We start from the raw sequence: 17,500 nt of genomic DNA, 5'->3' as shown, positions 1-17,500 counted from the left end.
TAAGATTAATGGCTGGCAATTAGGAGGGCGATAATGACTCAAGTAATTAAGAGGAAAAACTGCACAAATGTGTCCAAAGGGTGCATACGTTGTCGCCGGGTGAGCTCATTAAGCCTCTGTATGAGCCAGCAATAACACTGACGACACGCGCACACACACACACGCACACACACACACACACACACACACACACACACACACACACACACACACACACACACACACGCACACGCACGCGCGCGCGCCTAATTTCAACTTCTTTCCTCCTCCACCTTGACCTCCTTCTTTTCCTTCCTCCTCGCCCTCCTCCTTCTCTTCCTTCTTCTTCTTCTTCTTCTCCTCCTCCTCATTCTCTCATCATCATCATCATCATCATTGCATTCCATGATACATATTACAGACGTAGCGAGGAGGGGGGGGGGGGTTAGGATCCAGCCAAAGAAACAAGGAGATACAAAAATATGCTTGTTACATCCAGGTAATTCCACTTAACTAATAAGACACCTCACACTGAAGGAGATAACCTGCTTTTACCTTACCTCACGAGGGATGGTGTGCTGTTTGTGCGTCAGTTGATCTGCTACAAAATTAAGCATCATCATCATCATCAAGACATTTTCTTTCCTTTGTCAAGTGTCGATCGCCTCCTTATTCACAAATAAAATGGGATGGGGAGGATCAAGGAACAGAAACAACGACGACAGTATCTCCCCAAATACAAACATCATCATCCTAACCTAAATCTTCCCTCACACATGGAGTGAGGATCGAGAAGGAGGAACGAGAAACCATAAAATCAGGAAAGTATCAACAGAGTGCCCAGTGAAATAAGCCCAACATGTATTCAGTCATTCATGCCTACGATATTCACATCTATTCCTCAGGGGCCCCTCGCTTCACCGCACTGTGCTTCATGATGCTTATGGAAATGGGTATCACGTTTACTGCCAGACTAAACAAGAGGTGCAGCCCTTGTCATGTGCACCTCCATACATACATTACTACCTCCATCCCTGTGCTTCTTGTGCCTCCCCATCGTCCACACTTCACTTGTTCACACGCACACTTACCCAATTCATTCATCTTCCTGGCTTTCTACGCCTCCTCCTCCTACTCTCACACTAAGATTATAAAAGCTTGTTGAAGAATATCGCATAAATTTCAGAGTTACCTTTGGTTATATATTTACTTCTCAGAGATGTATTGAAGACCATTTGATTGATCAGGCACGTGGGAAGCATGGAGACGTAAAGGATACTGAAGAGTTAGGAGAAGCATTGTTGGTGGGGGACGGAGGAGACGAAGGCCGAGAAGCAGGCAGAATAGCAAAAAGAAGCCAAGACGATGGAAAATTAAGAGAGGAAGGCGGAGACAGAAGGATATCGGGAAGCACAGAGGTAAGGTTGACGGAGAAAGTGAAGACTGACAAGAGGGTAAAGTAAAGCAGAGAAGTATATGAAGAAGGGCGACGTAGAATGTTTAGAATGATGTGAAGACAGCATATGACAGGTCTGGATGGTTTTCTTCTTTTGTCAGGATGAACTCTGGGATTAGACGTCTTGTAACATAGTAGAAGAGATACATTGACTGACCAATAAACAGACCACAGTCGATATTAGTCTCTCTCTCTCTCTCTCTCCCTCCCTCTCTCTCTTTCTCTCTCTCTCTCTTCGATGTTTTAGTGGAGGGGGTTAAAGGGGCCGAGGGGGCTCTGTAAATGGTACAAACAAAGCCTCTCCTCATGTATATTATTATCACCATTATCATCTTATGCTTAGTTCCTACTAAATAATGGGGTGGGTTTAAAAATAATAATATAATAATAATAATAATAATAATAATAATAATAACTAGAGCAAAGTGACCCGAAGTCACAACATCCTGCCCGCGCCGGCTGAATTGGGGTCAGTCACTTAGAGTGAAAGGAAATTGGGTTAAATGAAGTTTTAGGACCAGACAATAGCACTATCACCAAAAGAAATGGCAGTTTCTGAGATTTAAAACATTAACACTTGATCGATCTTGATTTTGTTCTTTCAAGGTAATTCAAGGTCACATGGTATGGTGCCAACAGACTCTCCATGTATGACTTCCTGTTAGTGATTAATAGTAACCATGTGTCTATGTCCCACAGTTTGGCTGATTTATGCAGTCAAAATGTGACCTTGTCTTTGACCTTTCAAGGTCACCCAAGGTCAAATGTAATGGTGCCAACAGAATCCCCATGCGTGACTTTCTATTAGTAATTAAGAATAACTATGTGTCCATCTCTCACCGTTTGTCTCCTATGGCACTATGAAAAATTTGCTCCCTATCTTTATCATTGGTCCCAAATTTGGGTCCCCCACTCCCACCCTTACCCCGGGCGAATTTTCACCAAAATCAAATTACTTCTTCAGTTCCACATACCCAACACCTGCGCAAATTTTAGGATGATCCGCTCATTGGTTCTTGAGATAATCGGTGCACAGACTCACAAATATATATATTAATAAATAAACGCCGACGATCACATACACCCCTTCCGCAGTGAATTGCAGGCGGGAATAATAATAATAATAATAATGATGATGATAATAATAATAATAATAATAATAATAATAATAATAATACCTTTAATGGAAACTATTACACTGATACAACTAATAATGACACTGAAATAAGAACATAATATTGTATGACCATTACAGCTTCTAGTATCACTACTGCTACTAAAATTAAACATTATTAAAACTACTAATATTGGAAACAGTAATTTACAACTAATATTACCTCCTCTAACTACTATCATACTACGATCACAAATAATATTACTACTAAAACCACTATTACAGTATACTGAAAACAACAGTACTATTACTACAACAAAAATACTCCAGTTACTACTACTGCTAAAATCATAGTTGCTACTTCAACGGTTACTACTATAACAAAAACAAAAACACTATTACTAACACCAATTGTAATAAAGTGGCTAAAAACAATAAGAGAATATTAAAGTTTTTACATTACTTTCTTCCCTACCTTCAGTAAAAGAATGAGCTATTTTCCCCTTTGCTTTATTCACTTTCTCCATAGCCACACACACACACACACACACACACACACATACACCCACACACACATACACACACACACACGAGCAAACACCAGCTGATGTTTGTGTCATCAAGAACAACACTAACAACAAGAACAACAGTTGTAGCAACACCTACGGGCGCATGAGGAGAGCTGTGGCCGGGGAGACAGCCTGACAGACAGACAGGTAGAGAGACAGATGGTGAGACAGGTCAACAGAGAGCTACGGCCACTTGTGTACTGTTTTCGATACATGAATCTGTTTTGGCTGATGGTGACATGTGTAGTTCTGCATGATGCTGAACCCCTCCGTCATGCCCCGCCCTTCTGAAGCATAAGGCGCTGTTCCTGTTTCCAAGGGCTTTACTGAAGCACGTAACGCTGCCACTGGATGCCCTTCACGTGTCAACAAATGGCTACTGGGTGGGATCAAACGCTTCACCTCTCGGTTGACGGCGCTAGATCTAGCCGAACCTAACAAGGATATATATATATATATATATATATATATATATATATATATATATATATATATATATATATATATATATATATATATATATCATCAGCCGTTTGAGTATCCACTGCAGGTTCGGTCGGGACGATACAGCCAATGTATCTCTACCAAGTGGCTTAGGATGTCTAGCAGAGATTGTATGTAGGGTGAGAAGTGCTTGTAAGTGTAACTGTAGTGGCTTTGGATGTGTGTGTAGTATGTGAACCAAGTGTAATCGGCCCGCGCAAGCCGATTGGGTGCAAGCATACTTTATAGTAAGCGACACTGGTTCAACCACAGCACCCCCTGTGTCCGCCAATGAAGTACATGGCCGGGTGAACACTCCCAAAGTTATTACCCCGACGGGGCGCGAACTCTGCTTCACCCGTGTACGAAACGCACACTCTACCACTGTACTACAGAGGCTCTCTGTGTGTGTGTATATATATATATATATATATATATATATATATATATATATATATAGATATATTTGTGTGTGTGTGTGTGTGTGTGTGTGTGTGTGTGTGTGTGTGTGTGTGTTAACAGCTGAGGCAGAAAGATAGCTAGACAGATATGGAATCTACAGTTAACAGACAGTGAAAGCCAGACAGACAGATTGACAGACAGACAGGCAAAGCAGATGAAGCCCAGAGAATATAAATCAGAAAATGGGAAAACAGAAAAGAATGAAAGAAAGAGACGGAAAAATATCCCAAAACATTAAACACATCTTTCTATCTACAGGCGGCAACACCGAATCTACCACGTATATTAATTTCTCCTTTATTTATCACCCCTAACTAAACATAACTCCAAAATAAACACTCTAAATCAACTTCTAAGAGCCACATGGAAAGCCAGAAAGCGGGGGGCAAGAGGGGGCTAACCAATGGGACGCAAAAGGGCGAAAATAAGGTCTGTTTTGATGTTATTCTCGCCCCTAACTGCAGCAACGTCTGGCAACCCCCTCTCAAAGCCCCGCCCCCAGAACTAAGGGTTGCTACATACCTCAATCTGTCCGGTCTGAAAAAATTTTGGGGAAATAAAGTAAATTGAAAAAACATATCACAATTTTTTCTTTCTTAACCCCTCCTTTAAAAACACATCTAAAGGAATTACCCATCTTAAAAATGTTTAAATATTTACAAGGATAATAGTCATTTGGGAAAAAACATGAAATTACTAAAAAACAGTAAAAAAATCATGACAAGTTTTTTTTTAATGGGGGAATTTAAAGACATACTGAATTAAGTTTATGATTTAAGATTCATTGCAATATTTAAAAAGGCAAGCAGGAATCAGTATACGGTATTTACAAAAAAAACACACAAAGGACATTGATCACAACAAGAGACAAACACACGCACACACAGACAATATCTCAAGACAAAGACGGAGGACGAAAATCACAGAAAAAATGCACAAGAGAAATTCCACTCGTTCAGAGAGTTTTGTATTTTTCTCAAACTTTCGTCTTTGCACTTTTATTTATCCTTCGTTCTCTCTCTCTCTCTCTCTCTCTCTCTCTCTCTCTCTCTCTCTCTCTCCGTTTTTCCATTGCCCTGATTTTTTTGCTTTTCGCTTTCTTTCTCCTGTCCCTCCCTTTCTTTAATTTCCTTTCTCTCTTCCCTCTCTTTCTTCCTCAATTGACTTTCTTTCTTCTCTCCATTTCCTCTTTCTCTTTTTCGCAATCAAGGACTCTCTGTTTTCTTTTCTCTCACTCCTTTTACCAATATCTTTCCTCTCCTGCCCTTTATTAAATCTCTCTCTCTCTCTCTCTCTCTTCAATAATTTTACAGCCCTTATTTTCTTATATTTTCACTCCCATTTCCTTCCTCCTTTTCACTCCTCTTTTTTTTCTACTAAATCTTTCTTTTTTTCACACTATATATCACCCTCCCCCTTTTTCAAAATTTCCAATATTTCAGTCTCATGCTCTCTCTCTCTCTCTCTCTCTCTCTCTCTCTCCTTCCTTTTTTTATTTTTTTCGTCCATCTCTCACCCTCCCTTCCAACATTCTTCCTTCCCGCCCTCCCCTTTCACTCTTCCCACCCCCCCTTTCCTTCCTTCCTTCCTTCTCTCTCTCCCTCTCTCTCTCCCCACTTTTCCTTCCCTCTCACCCCACTCGCATTTCCCTTTTATTCTCCCCTCCCCCTCTTCCTTTTCCCTCCTCCCCCTTCTCTCTCTCTCTCTCTCTCTCTCTCTCTCTAAGACTAATACCCCTGCCTTTCAATGTCCCTGCCCAGATCTAACCTGTCCTAACTTTGCTTTAACCAGCTGTAACTCCTTCCTCTCCCTTCCTTCCTCCTTCCCCACCTCTCTCTCTCTCTCTCTCTCTCTCTCTCTCTCTCTCTCGGGTCCTTCTCAGCAAAGTGGCCAAAGTGGACAGAAGTTAGCTGGACAAATTCGCCATGTTGGTCCTCCTGGTGCGCTGCGATTTGTGTGTGTGTGTGTGTGTGTGTGTGTGTGTGTGTGTGTGTGTGTGTGTGTGTGTGTGTGTGTGTGTGTGTGTGTGTGTGTGTGTGTGTGTGTGTGTGTGTGTGTGTGTGTGTGTAACTGACTGTATTCTACCCCACTGCACGTCACCCCCCATCATACACCATCACCACAGCTGGCAAAGAACGAGGGGTGGAGGGAGGGGGCAGGGGGAGGAAGAAAGAGAAGGGGACAGAGGACAGAAGGGGAATAATGGGATGAAAGGGGGAGAGATAGAGAGAATGGGGTTTTGGGGAGGGGGTGAGGTGGGGAGAGAGGACAGGGGGTATGAGAGAGAGAGAGAGAGAGAGAGAGAGAGAGAGAGAGAGAGAGAGAAATAAGTCCCATAGAAGACAAAGCACCTGATTGGCCCTAGGGATAAAATACAGCTTTCTGATTGGCCATAAAAACCCACACGAAAAAAAATAAACACGTCTTCTGATTGGCTGAAAAACTATCCCACGGAAAAAATTAACCCCTTCAATACCAGGACGATTTTTTCCTGATTTTTTCCTACCGAGTTTGGACGATTTTTTCTTATTTTTTCCAGCCACGTTAGGACGATTTTCTTATTTTTTTCCGGCCATATTAGGACAATTTTCTTAATTTTGATGCTGTTAGGACGATTTTTTTCTTATTTTTCCTGCCATGTTAGGCCGATTTTTTTTCCTGCCAAGTCAAGACGATTTAGCAGATATTTTTCGAACTGGAGGGGTTATATACACCCTTCATTACACCCTGCCAAAAAATACACCTCTCCTTGGTTGAATAAAATCGTCTGAAAATAGCGAGAATAAAGATTGCATGACTAAACATTAAATCGTAAGGTGTCATCCAAGCTTCTTATTTATTTACTATATTGTTCATTTTATTTATTCATTTCTTTTAGTTATTTATTTTTATTTATCAATTATTTTTATTCATTTAGTCTGTTCATTTATTTTCATTGATGAATTTGTTTTATTTATATGCTTAACGGTATTTATTCCCTTATTTCTGTATTTATTTATTTTCTTTATTTGAGGCCCTGCACGCCATAAGGGGCAAAGTAACACATTTACGATCTTCCACAAATCGCTTTTTAAGTATGGTGACGTAAATAAAAAAAAAAGTTCGTAGACATGTTATTTTCTACTTCTAGTTTCTAAAATTTGGACACAGGGTACATCAATGGGAGTACTTTAAGGGCAATACCTAAGAAATTTGGCACAATAATATTTCATGGTTAAAAATACATCAACGGAAAAATATGTTTTGCTAGTGTCTTGCCGGACTTTGTGAGCGTTGTGCAGCCATTTTTGTTTTGTTTTTCTTAATCAAACCAATAAAGTATCATATTCGTCCAATACTATGATAAAGGTAAGTTTTTTTTTAAGGGCAATATGGAAGAAAAGGGCAAAGTACAGAGCGCCACCCAAGACAAGGCGTAAGCTCCTGGGGTGATTTACACTCGGCAGAGGTGACGCTAAGACTGGGCAGGTACGGCGCCACTCTTGAGAAAATCGGCGGCGCTAATTGGCCGTGCGTGGGTGACATAGCACGTCCTGACTGGCTGGCTGGTCACTGCTGTGGGATGACATACGAATGGAGTTTACCCTTTGTGGCACGCAACAGAACCTACAGCCAGGACCAAGTGTCAACAAGGTCGCTAGGGGCACACTTCTCACTTCAAACTTTCACCCTTACTGCACTAATTGGAACTGAGCAAGGCGACTTTGCACAGTTATAGATTAGTGTTTTAGGGAGCAGCTGGTGGAAGAAAATGGGTTTAGCAGGTATAGCGCTTAACCCCCTGTGGCGTGCAAGGCCTCATTTACTTATTTCCTTATTTTATTTATTGAATTTTTATATACTTATTTCCTTATTTTATTTATTTGTTCATCCATTTAGTTAATTATCAGGCAAGCAAAGAACATGATCTAAATTTGGCCTTATTATTACACTAAAATAATAAAATGTGTGACACAGCTGCTCGTCCCTCCGCTAAATAAAGCGTCGCTAAACAGGGTCAACCACCCCGCTACACGATCTAAGGCTTCAGTGTACGACCCTTAAATAGACGTCGTGGTGATGAAGGGGTTAAGTCCACCTCCTTCTGAGATGCTGGTAAGGAGATGCAAGACGGCTGAGTGGTCACAAGGTCCTCCTGATTACTTATTGACACAATAATCGGTTCACTTTGACTGTACTTCTAAAACTGGCGTCATTTTCGGCTACGCGTCCTTCCTTATAGAGTTGGGCGGTGTGTGTGTGTGTGTGTGTGTGTGTGTGTGTGTGTGTGTGTGTGTGTGTGTGTGTGTGTGTGTGTATAAAACCCCAGAATAATCGTAAAGGCGAAGTAAAGCCTAAATCCTTCCTGTGTGTGTGTGTGTGTGTGTGTGTGTGTGTGTGTGTGTGTGTGTGTGTGTATATATAACCCCAGAATAATCGTAAAGGCGAAGTAAAGCCTAAATCCTTCCTGTGTGTGTGTGTGTGTGTGTGTGTGTGTGTGTGTGTGTGTGTGTGTGTGTGTGTGTGTGTGTGTGTGTGTGTGTGTGTGTGTGTGTGTGTGTGTGTGTGTGTGTGTGTGTGCGTATAAAACCCCATAATAATCGTAATATAAAGGCGAAATAAAGCCTAAATCCTCAGCTTAATTAGTATGCAAGGATGACAGGCTGAGTAAAGAGTGATGGTGGGGGCTGATGCGGGGTAATAAGCTAACCCTCAGCAATGGACACACCCTGGGGGGGGGGGAGAAATTTAATTCCTAGGTCACTCTGAAAGTCGATCGGTTAAAAGAGGTCGTATGTTGTGTGAAGGGACACGTGTTCGATCCAGAATCAGAGAAGTGTGATGAAAGTGAAAATAAATACTGCATGAGATTGTGTTAGTGTGTATTCAGTAAGGACGGTGGGTATCAGCGCCCTGGTGGTGACGTGAAGGAGTGTGGTAGTAGGAGGATTGCCGGACCTAAGGGAACGGGTTGCTGAGCTTGTACACAATCACACACACACACACACACACACACACACACACACACACACACACACACACACACAAACAAAAACACACACACACACACACACACACGGACGTTTTCAGGCCTTACCCCAACCTTCACGATTATTCTGGAATCACACACACACACACACACACACACACACACACTGCAAGCCCGAGAGTTTTAACAAGTCTTCCTCCTAATCTCCTTTTCCCTTCAACTCGGGGGCGTCACTTACATTTTCACGCCTGGTGCCTTCAGACGATTTTATTCAGCTTACGATACGCCCCCACTCGTGGTGAAGGGGTTAAAAGGCTGTATCTAACCCTCTCTCTCTCTCTCTCTCTCTCTCCTAGGCAAAATTAACTATAATATTCAAAAGACGCCATTATATCGAAAGTCTACCACATTTCTTTCATTTCATTTTTTTTTATTTAATGTTTTTCTTTCCTCTGTCCATCCTCTGCAAAAAAAAAAAAAAAAATACGTACTTTAATCTTTTCCTCATCCTATTTATTTCTATTACTAATTTATCTTTTTTTTTTTTTTTTTTTGCGTAATCCTGCAACTATATTTTCCTATACCCTTCTTCCTATCATTAAATAACTTTTCATTACCTGTCATATCCGTTCTTTATTCTCCTGGCCCTTTATTTTCTTGCTTTACTGTTTACGTCATTTTTCTCTCCTCAAACAAACTTCCCTACTTTCACGTTCCCATTCACCGTTTTCTATGACTTATTTACATCCCTCACGGGCCTTACACTCTCTCTCTCTCTTTAAGTACCACTCCCTAACTAACCACTATGAAATAATCTAAAGGTCTGAGGAAGATAAATAAATAACTAAAAATGTCGCCAAACTCAAAGGCATAGAACCACCATATTAGACACGCTTTTCAAATCCTCTCTCTCTTTCATTTTAATTTTTCAGACTTCAAAAAAAGTTCTATTTATACCCCTCTCTGGCGCCAAACACCCTTCTTTTCCAGGTATATTTTTTTCCCCCGTATAGACACTTTTTCCGCTTTTTTCCGGCCGGCTGGTTAATCTTTCACCAAAATAAACAAACTGTGACGAGTCTGTACACGTCTAGCCACGCCCCTCCCCCTCCCCCCGGCTAGCCAATCATAGGGCGGCTCGCGTCCCCTCCTGTGCGCTGATTGGCTGATGGGTGCTGAGTAAGGGTATCGGGGCCAGAGAGAGAGAGAGAGAGAGAGAGAGAGAGAGAGAGATTCACAGTAGTAGCAAGACAGACAGGTAAGCAGATATTGAAACTGGAGAGAGAGAGAAAGAGAGAGAGACAGACAGACAGACAGACAGACAGACTAGTTCAATGGGCCACACTCTCATTCACTGACCATTTAGGCCCCCGGAATCCTGACTCCATCTCACATGCATAACCATCTCCAGACGATTTTATTCACTTTAAGCTTTCTGATTGGAGGGGTTAAGTAGCCTAACTCCTCCATCAACCCCTTCACTACAAAGCCTATCCTTTACGCTCTGGAAAATCGTCTGTAAACTGGGAAAATGAGAGCAAAAACACACATCATCGGACTGAATATGTAAAATAAATAAATAAATAAAGGTAAAATAAATCCCCCCGCCCCACACAGCACAAAGACACAAACTACAGTCAACAAGGAATTTCAACACTGCGCTCTTGAACTCTTCCAATATCGCTTTCTCTTAACAGCAGGCACGCAGCACCCGTCTCCTTACATACTCTCACCTCTTGACCGCCCACCTCAGTACCGTAAGAGTTAACTGGTGTCTTTAGTCCTTCATGTCCACAACTAACCAACTCTGAAATCTTCTCTCCTTCTCTCTGTCTTTCCCACTGCCTATGACCTCCAGGTTTTTAAATGCTATGTGTTCTGGCATCTCAATAAATAAATAAATAAATAAAATGAATGCGTAAGTAAAGGACCTTGATTCTGGTTTTCCGTCTGTTCACCTTCAGAAGACAGAAAATTGGTCGTCTCAATATTTATTTTTCCGTATATGCTCCCCCCGCCCCCCCCCCAAAAAAAAAAATCAAAGCAACCTCAGCTAATGCCACCACAGACGCCTATACATACACTTTCTAACACAACCCCCCCCCCCCAAATAAAAAAATACAGATCTCACCTACACAAAACATTTCAACATTTCTGCACATATCTCCCACCCTAATCCCAACACAGCCCAATACAGTACCAACACAACCACCCCTACAAAAATACAAAATAAAAACCCCTCTACCCCCCCCCCCACAAACCCCCTACACGTACAAAAAAAATACATATCAACACAATATTCTCAACACAACTCACGGCAAACCCAAGACAAAACCCCGAGCAAAAAAACCTAAGCCTCTCAAAACCTCACAGGTATCTTCCTTAATATATAAAACTCCGAAGACAAATAAAACATACATAACGAACACAGAACGCTTCAACACAACCCTAGACAAATGCAACACAAAACTTCACCTAAATCCGCTAGGTTCTCTTAAATCCCCCTCAGTAATACACCCCCTCTCCTCCAAAAAGAGTCCCCCAATAAAGCACATTATCCCTAAAAAATTTCCCACAAACAGAAAAAAAAAAAACACAGAACATATGAACACATCTTGAGACAAAATTCAAACACAAACACCCCGACATAAAACCCCCAAGAAACCCCCGAAAAACCCACGCAAACCCCGCAAAACCCTCCTGTAAACCCAGTATGGACGTACCCGCATGTTGTATCCTCCTGGGCTCAACCACTCGAACAGGAAGATGGTGAGAGCGGCGACCTGTATGGCCACGAAGGCGACTAACATCCACGAGGCGGTGTCGAACGGCTCTGTTGGGTGGTTAGAGGTTAGTGGTTAGTGGCGGGGTGGTTAGAGGTTAGTGGTGGGGTGGTTAGAGGTTTGTGGTTAGTGGTGGGGTGGTTAGAGGTCACGTGGTGGTTAGGGGTTTGGTGTGGTTGAGTCTGGGGTGTGGTTAGGTTGTTAGTTGCAGGCAGACAGGTGCTACGAACTCGATGTATTGAAAATGGTGGTTAATGATGGTGGTTAGAGGTTGGGTTGTCAGTGAGGGTGGATATGATGATGGTTAGATGTAGGGTGGTTACAGGTTAGTGGTAGGATTGTTAGTGATGCTGAATAGGTGGTTAGAGGTTAGTGGACAGTGGTGGTTGTTAGTGAGTGTGTTTAAAAAAAAGATGGATTGAAGATTAATGAAGACCCATATCACACACACACACACACACACACACACACACACACACACACACACACACACACACACAAACCCAGACAGACAGACGTAATAAAAACTCACTCACCAATTACGTGAACAATAACAATCTTATCCATAACCACAACCCACCAGTACAACCCCTCCTACAACCACAACCATCACCACCATTAAATCTCTTGTCGCTAACAGTTAAACACAACCACCACCACCACCACATAAAGACAAACGCACTACCCAGCCATCAATAATCTCCGTCTTTCTAGTGGTAGCTAAAAATCACCCACCACCACAATAACAACCAGTACTCCGCAGCCCCACCACCATAACTACCACAACAACAAGCAATTGCCTACAGTTCTATCGCCACAACTACCAGAACCACAACCAGTCACGCCTACCACAACCACCACCACCACAACCAGTCACACCTACCACAACCACCACCACCACAACCAATCACACCTACCACAACCACCACCATCACAACCAATCACACCTACCACAACCACCACCACCACCACAACCCATCACGCCTACCACAACCACCACCATCACAACCAATCACGACCACCACAACCACCACCACCACAACCACCACCACCACAACCAATCACGCCTACCACAACCACCACAACCAATCACGACTACCACAACCACCACCACCACCACTACCACAGCACCCGAAGCCTCAATATCAATAGGGTGAGGCGAGTCAGTTCAGGCCCCTCTCTCGGATATTAAAAATTCCCACAGCTTCCAATACCCACTAATGCCCTATTCGCGGATGGATGGGGGGATTGGGAGGGGGGGGATTGGGGAGGTATTGGACCCCCCCCGTCTCTCTCTCAGTCCCCCCTCCCCGTTTTCTTTCCCTCTTCCCATTTTCTCTCCCTCTTTTTTTTTTTTTTAGTTCATTTCTTTTTTCATTTTTTTTTTTTTTGGATCTCTGCGTTTTTTTGTTTTTCTTATTTTACGTCTTTCTTCATCTCTTTCCTCCCCCCCCCCCCGGCTTACTGTCTATCTTTCTTCTGCATCATTACAATCATTATCACCATCATCATCACCATATCCATCTTTCCTCATCTTCACAGCCTCCCCCCCCCTCTCTCTCTCTCTCTCTCTCTCTTGAATTTATTCCCCTCCTTCTTCACCTCAAACTTCATCCTTCTCTCTGTCACATTCATCCTTGCCACCCACTTATCATCTCCTCTGCTTCCTGCTCTCTCTCTCTCTCTCTCTCTCTCTCTCTCTCTCTCTCTCTCTTACGCCATCACAGTCACTCTCTGTTATATATGAAGAACACGGTATTATTTTTTTTTTCCAACACTCATACTTTTTCGGTCTAACTCATTCCTAGCATTTACCTCAGCCACTCTACTCTAATTTAGTCATTCCTAGCTCTAATTTTAGTTCTCATTAGCCATTTCTTTTTCTTCCTGCTTTTCTTCTTCTTTTTCTCTTTCTTTCTTTTTTCTTTTCTTTTTGTCTCATTCAGGAACGTCGTGGATAATGTGATTCTCCCTAAACTTTAATATATTCTCTTTTACCTAACCTATTCTAGCCTCTATCCTGACCACCAATCTAACCGTACCTAGCTTTAATTTAGCACCTCATCTCCATTCTATCCATTTCTTGCCACTTTCCCCCCACCAGGAAGGCCGTACGTAATGTAATTCCCTTTTTTCTCCCCCACCATCGAGGCCTTGCACAGGAAAAAAGGATACATCAAAGCCTCCCCTCTCGAACATTCATTCTCTACTTACCCCAACTCATCCCCTCTACACAGACGCCCTTGGCCCTGAACAAAACACATATACGGCAGATCTCGTTTTAGTCTCGATTTCGATCCTACTGCTAGACGTCTCCCAGCTCTGAACACTGTATATGGCTCTCAAAATCTTAAGTTACCTCTAAATTCATTGCTTTTATCCAGAGGTCCTTTAGCCTTGAACTTTACACATATCTCTAAAAACTCTAAATTAACTCTAAATTCATAGCTTTTATCCAGACGTCCTTTAGCTTTGAACTTTACATATATTTCTAAAAACTCCAAATTAACTCTGACTTCACAGCTTCTACCCAGACGTCTTCCAGCTATGAACTCGTACATATAGCTCAAATTTAGCTTTCAGGTCATAGCTTCTATCCAAACGCCCTTTAGCTTTGAACACAACATACAGCTTTAACTCACAATTCATAACCTCTATCCAAATGTCTAGTTTTGACCCCTACATATGGCTCTAGTTTAACCATATCTATCCACGGTATATCTATTTCCAGTCCTATCTATCACCCACAACGGCCAATCTATCCGCCCCTCCCCCCAGTCCACTTGGTCAGTACGATGGCTAATTTCAGATGCAAAGAAGACAATATTAAAACTGGCTCTATCAGCATTTTATCTCCATTATCTATTCCTACACATTTCCAGCCCCCGTCCCCCGAAAAAAAAAAATAATAATAAAATCTATACTCCTTTCACCTTCACCTGACCTAGATTTTCGTCCCTTTGCAGCTTACATCACGCGGCTCATGAAGGCAGTGCTACGCCTCTACATCCTCGCCATAGCACTTCTTCGTGACTAGCATCATATTCTAGTGATATTCTCTTGTTCCAGCTCAGTACCTAAGATGGAGAGATGGCTGCTTTAGGTCAAGTTAAAGTAAAAGGAGTACAGCCACTTAGAGCATTATTTTTGACTGGGGAATGCTGGACAGATAATGTAAAGCCCGTTCTCTAAGCCCACGACGGCGGGCTTTGGGCTTGAAAAGAGGACATCCAAGCCAGCCCTATTAAAGATTCACTCCCCTTCTGTTCTCTCAAGTCCTAGCTTCTCTCCAGACAGCCCCTGAAGGTGAACGCTACAAGTCTCTCTCTCTCTCTCTCTCTCTCTCTCTCTCTCTCTCTCTCACCCAGGAAGGAAGTAAAAAATTCTCTTGACGACACAATTGGCAATTTCCAAAACCAAAACAGGAGACATCAAAATCGGTCACCATTAACCCTATTCCACTCCTTACCTTTCTTAGCCCCTGCCCAGACCTCCTACCCCTCCTTTAGCCCTTCCTAGACCATATTTTAATTATCTTAGTCCTCCTCCTCACCCTAAAACGCCAGGGGAAAGATAAACCATGTTCTTGTCACCACGATTTTTAATTCAGATGCAACGAAGGGGATAGCAAACATAGGCTTTTCAGAATTCATCATCCCTCAGTCGTAACCGCTCCTAGCGTCAGTTCCAAATTATCTAGCCTTAGTTTCGTCTTCTATAGCTTTGTCTCTTATCTAGGAAGGTCGTAGGAGAGATAATTCCCGTTCTCTTGGTCGCCACGATAACAAACCAACTTGGGAAAAGGGGACAACAAACTCGGCCACATCTAGATTCATTCTCTACACTTTCTAGCCAATCCTAGCCCGCATCCTGATTTCCTAGCTCTAGTTTAACCATCTCTAGCTCTAGTTCTCATCTAGGAGCGCTGTAGGAGAAATAGCGCTCGTTCTTTTGGCTAGTAAGATGACAAACACGCACGAAAATTGGGACATCTATCTTGGCCATCTCACCATACATCCCCCCTTCATCTTCAAACATTCCCAGCCCCTACCAAGATTTTCCCTCCTTCTCTGACAATTTCCAGCTCTAATTTTACCTATTACAATCCTCCCCACATGGGAAAATCGCGAGGGCAAACAATCGCCATTCTCAAGGCTAAGAAAATGATAAACCCAAATCGAAAAAGTGGACGTCAAACTCATCCCTATCCTCCTTCAATTTCTATCCTTTCCTATCCATTTCTGTTCCTTATTCGGACGACATCCAGCCTTCAAAAATATAACTAGCCCCTATTTAGCAATTTCTAGCTCTATCCCTCAACCAGGAAGGAAGGCCATCAAATATATAGTTCCCCCTTCTCTTCACAACAACGATGACAATCCAGGAAAAGGAAACATCAATATCGACCATCTTGCCAGTCATTCTCTTTTTAATTCCAACCCAGACCTTATCTAACTCTAATTCTCTCTCTATCTCTAATCTCTAACTCTCACCTAGGAACGCCGTGGGGGAGATGATGCCCGTTCTCTTGGCCACGACGATAGCGATGCCCGACTCGAGGAAGGGGACGGTGAAGTCGACTGCGCTCTCCCTCTCCTTGTTGATCTTAAGGCTGGTGACGGCCATCTCAGCGCCCTCGCCCTCCCTCTTGAGAAGCTCCCCGATCAGACCATTCCAGCGGTGGTCTTGCTGGAAGGGACAGAGGGAGATGGGAGGTGAGATGATGAGAGGGAGATGATGGGAGGGAGACAAGAGAGGGAGATGATGGGAGGGAGACAAGAGAGGGAGATGATGGGAGGGAGATGATGGGAGGGAGACAAGAGAGGGAGATGATGGGAGGGAGACAAGAGAGGGAGATGATGGGAGGGAGACAAGAGAGGGAGATGATGGGAGGGAGACAAGAGAGGGAGATGATGGGAGGGAGACAAGAAAGGGAGATGATGGGAGGGAGACAAGAGAGGGAGATGGGAGATGAGATGATGGGAGAAGGAGATAGGAGGGAGATGGGGGAGGGAGAGAAGAGAGGGAGATGGGAGAGGGAGACGAGAGAGGGAGATGGGAGGTAAAATAATGGGAGAGGGAGACAAGAAAGGGAGATGGGAGGTGTCTTGATGGGAGAGGGAGAGAGGAGAGAGATGGGAGGTGAGACGACTGGAGAGGGAGACAAGAGAGGGAGATGGGAGGTGAGACGACGGGAAAGGGAAACATGAGAGGGAGATGGGAGATGAGATGATTGGAGAGGGAGACAAGAGAGGGAGAGGGAGGTGAGACGAAGGTGGAGGGAAGTTGGAAGATAGGGAGGGAGAACAGAGACAGAAGATAAAGAGATAAGAAGGGAGAAGAGGGAGGAAGGAAGATGGGATACACACAAGGGAGTTAAAACATAAGTGAAGGAAGCTTAACAATGGAAGAGGGAGACAAGGAGGGTAGAGAGGGAGAGAAGAGGATGGGAAAAGGGAGATTAAAGAAGGGAGAGAGAAAAATAATCAGAGGAGGTAAAACATGACCACAAAGTATGGCAAAAAAAAAAAACATGAGTAGGAGACGTGTGTGTGTGTGTGTGTGTGTGTGTGTGTGTGTGTGTGTGTGTGTGTGTGTGTGTGTGTGTGTGTGTGTGTGTGTGTGTGTTTCCATTTCCCCATTTCCAGTTTTCCAGTGCTCATTTTGCTGGAATGAGGAGGGGTG

General features: G+C 43.1%; 1 protein-coding gene across 1 annotated transcript in view; it reads right to left on the bottom strand.

Annotated features, from left to right (window-relative positions):
- Positions 1 to 17,500, bottom strand: part of LOC145405008 (glutamate receptor ionotropic, NMDA 2B-like) — a 215,487-nt gene that overhangs the window by 73,514 nt on the left and 124,473 nt on the right. The window contains exons 10-12 of the mRNA XM_080276508.1: positions 16,309 to 16,504; positions 11,756 to 11,865; positions 4,586 to 4,600 (exon numbers count right to left, since the gene is read on the bottom strand). Coding sequence (XP_080132634.1) covers positions 4,586 to 4,600; positions 11,756 to 11,865; positions 16,309 to 16,504 — 321 coding nt within the window. The remainder of the gene's footprint in view (positions 1 to 4,585; positions 4,601 to 11,755; positions 11,866 to 16,308; positions 16,505 to 17,500) is intronic.

The sequence above is a fragment of the Coenobita brevimanus genome, chromosome 65, assembly GCF_032717465.1.
Source record: "Coenobita brevimanus isolate Jiangsu-jjx chromosome 65, ASM3271746v2, whole genome shotgun sequence".
Taxonomy (NCBI): domain Eukaryota; kingdom Metazoa; phylum Arthropoda; class Malacostraca; order Decapoda; family Coenobitidae; genus Coenobita; species Coenobita brevimanus.
This window is presented reverse-complemented; position numbering and strand designations above follow the sequence as displayed.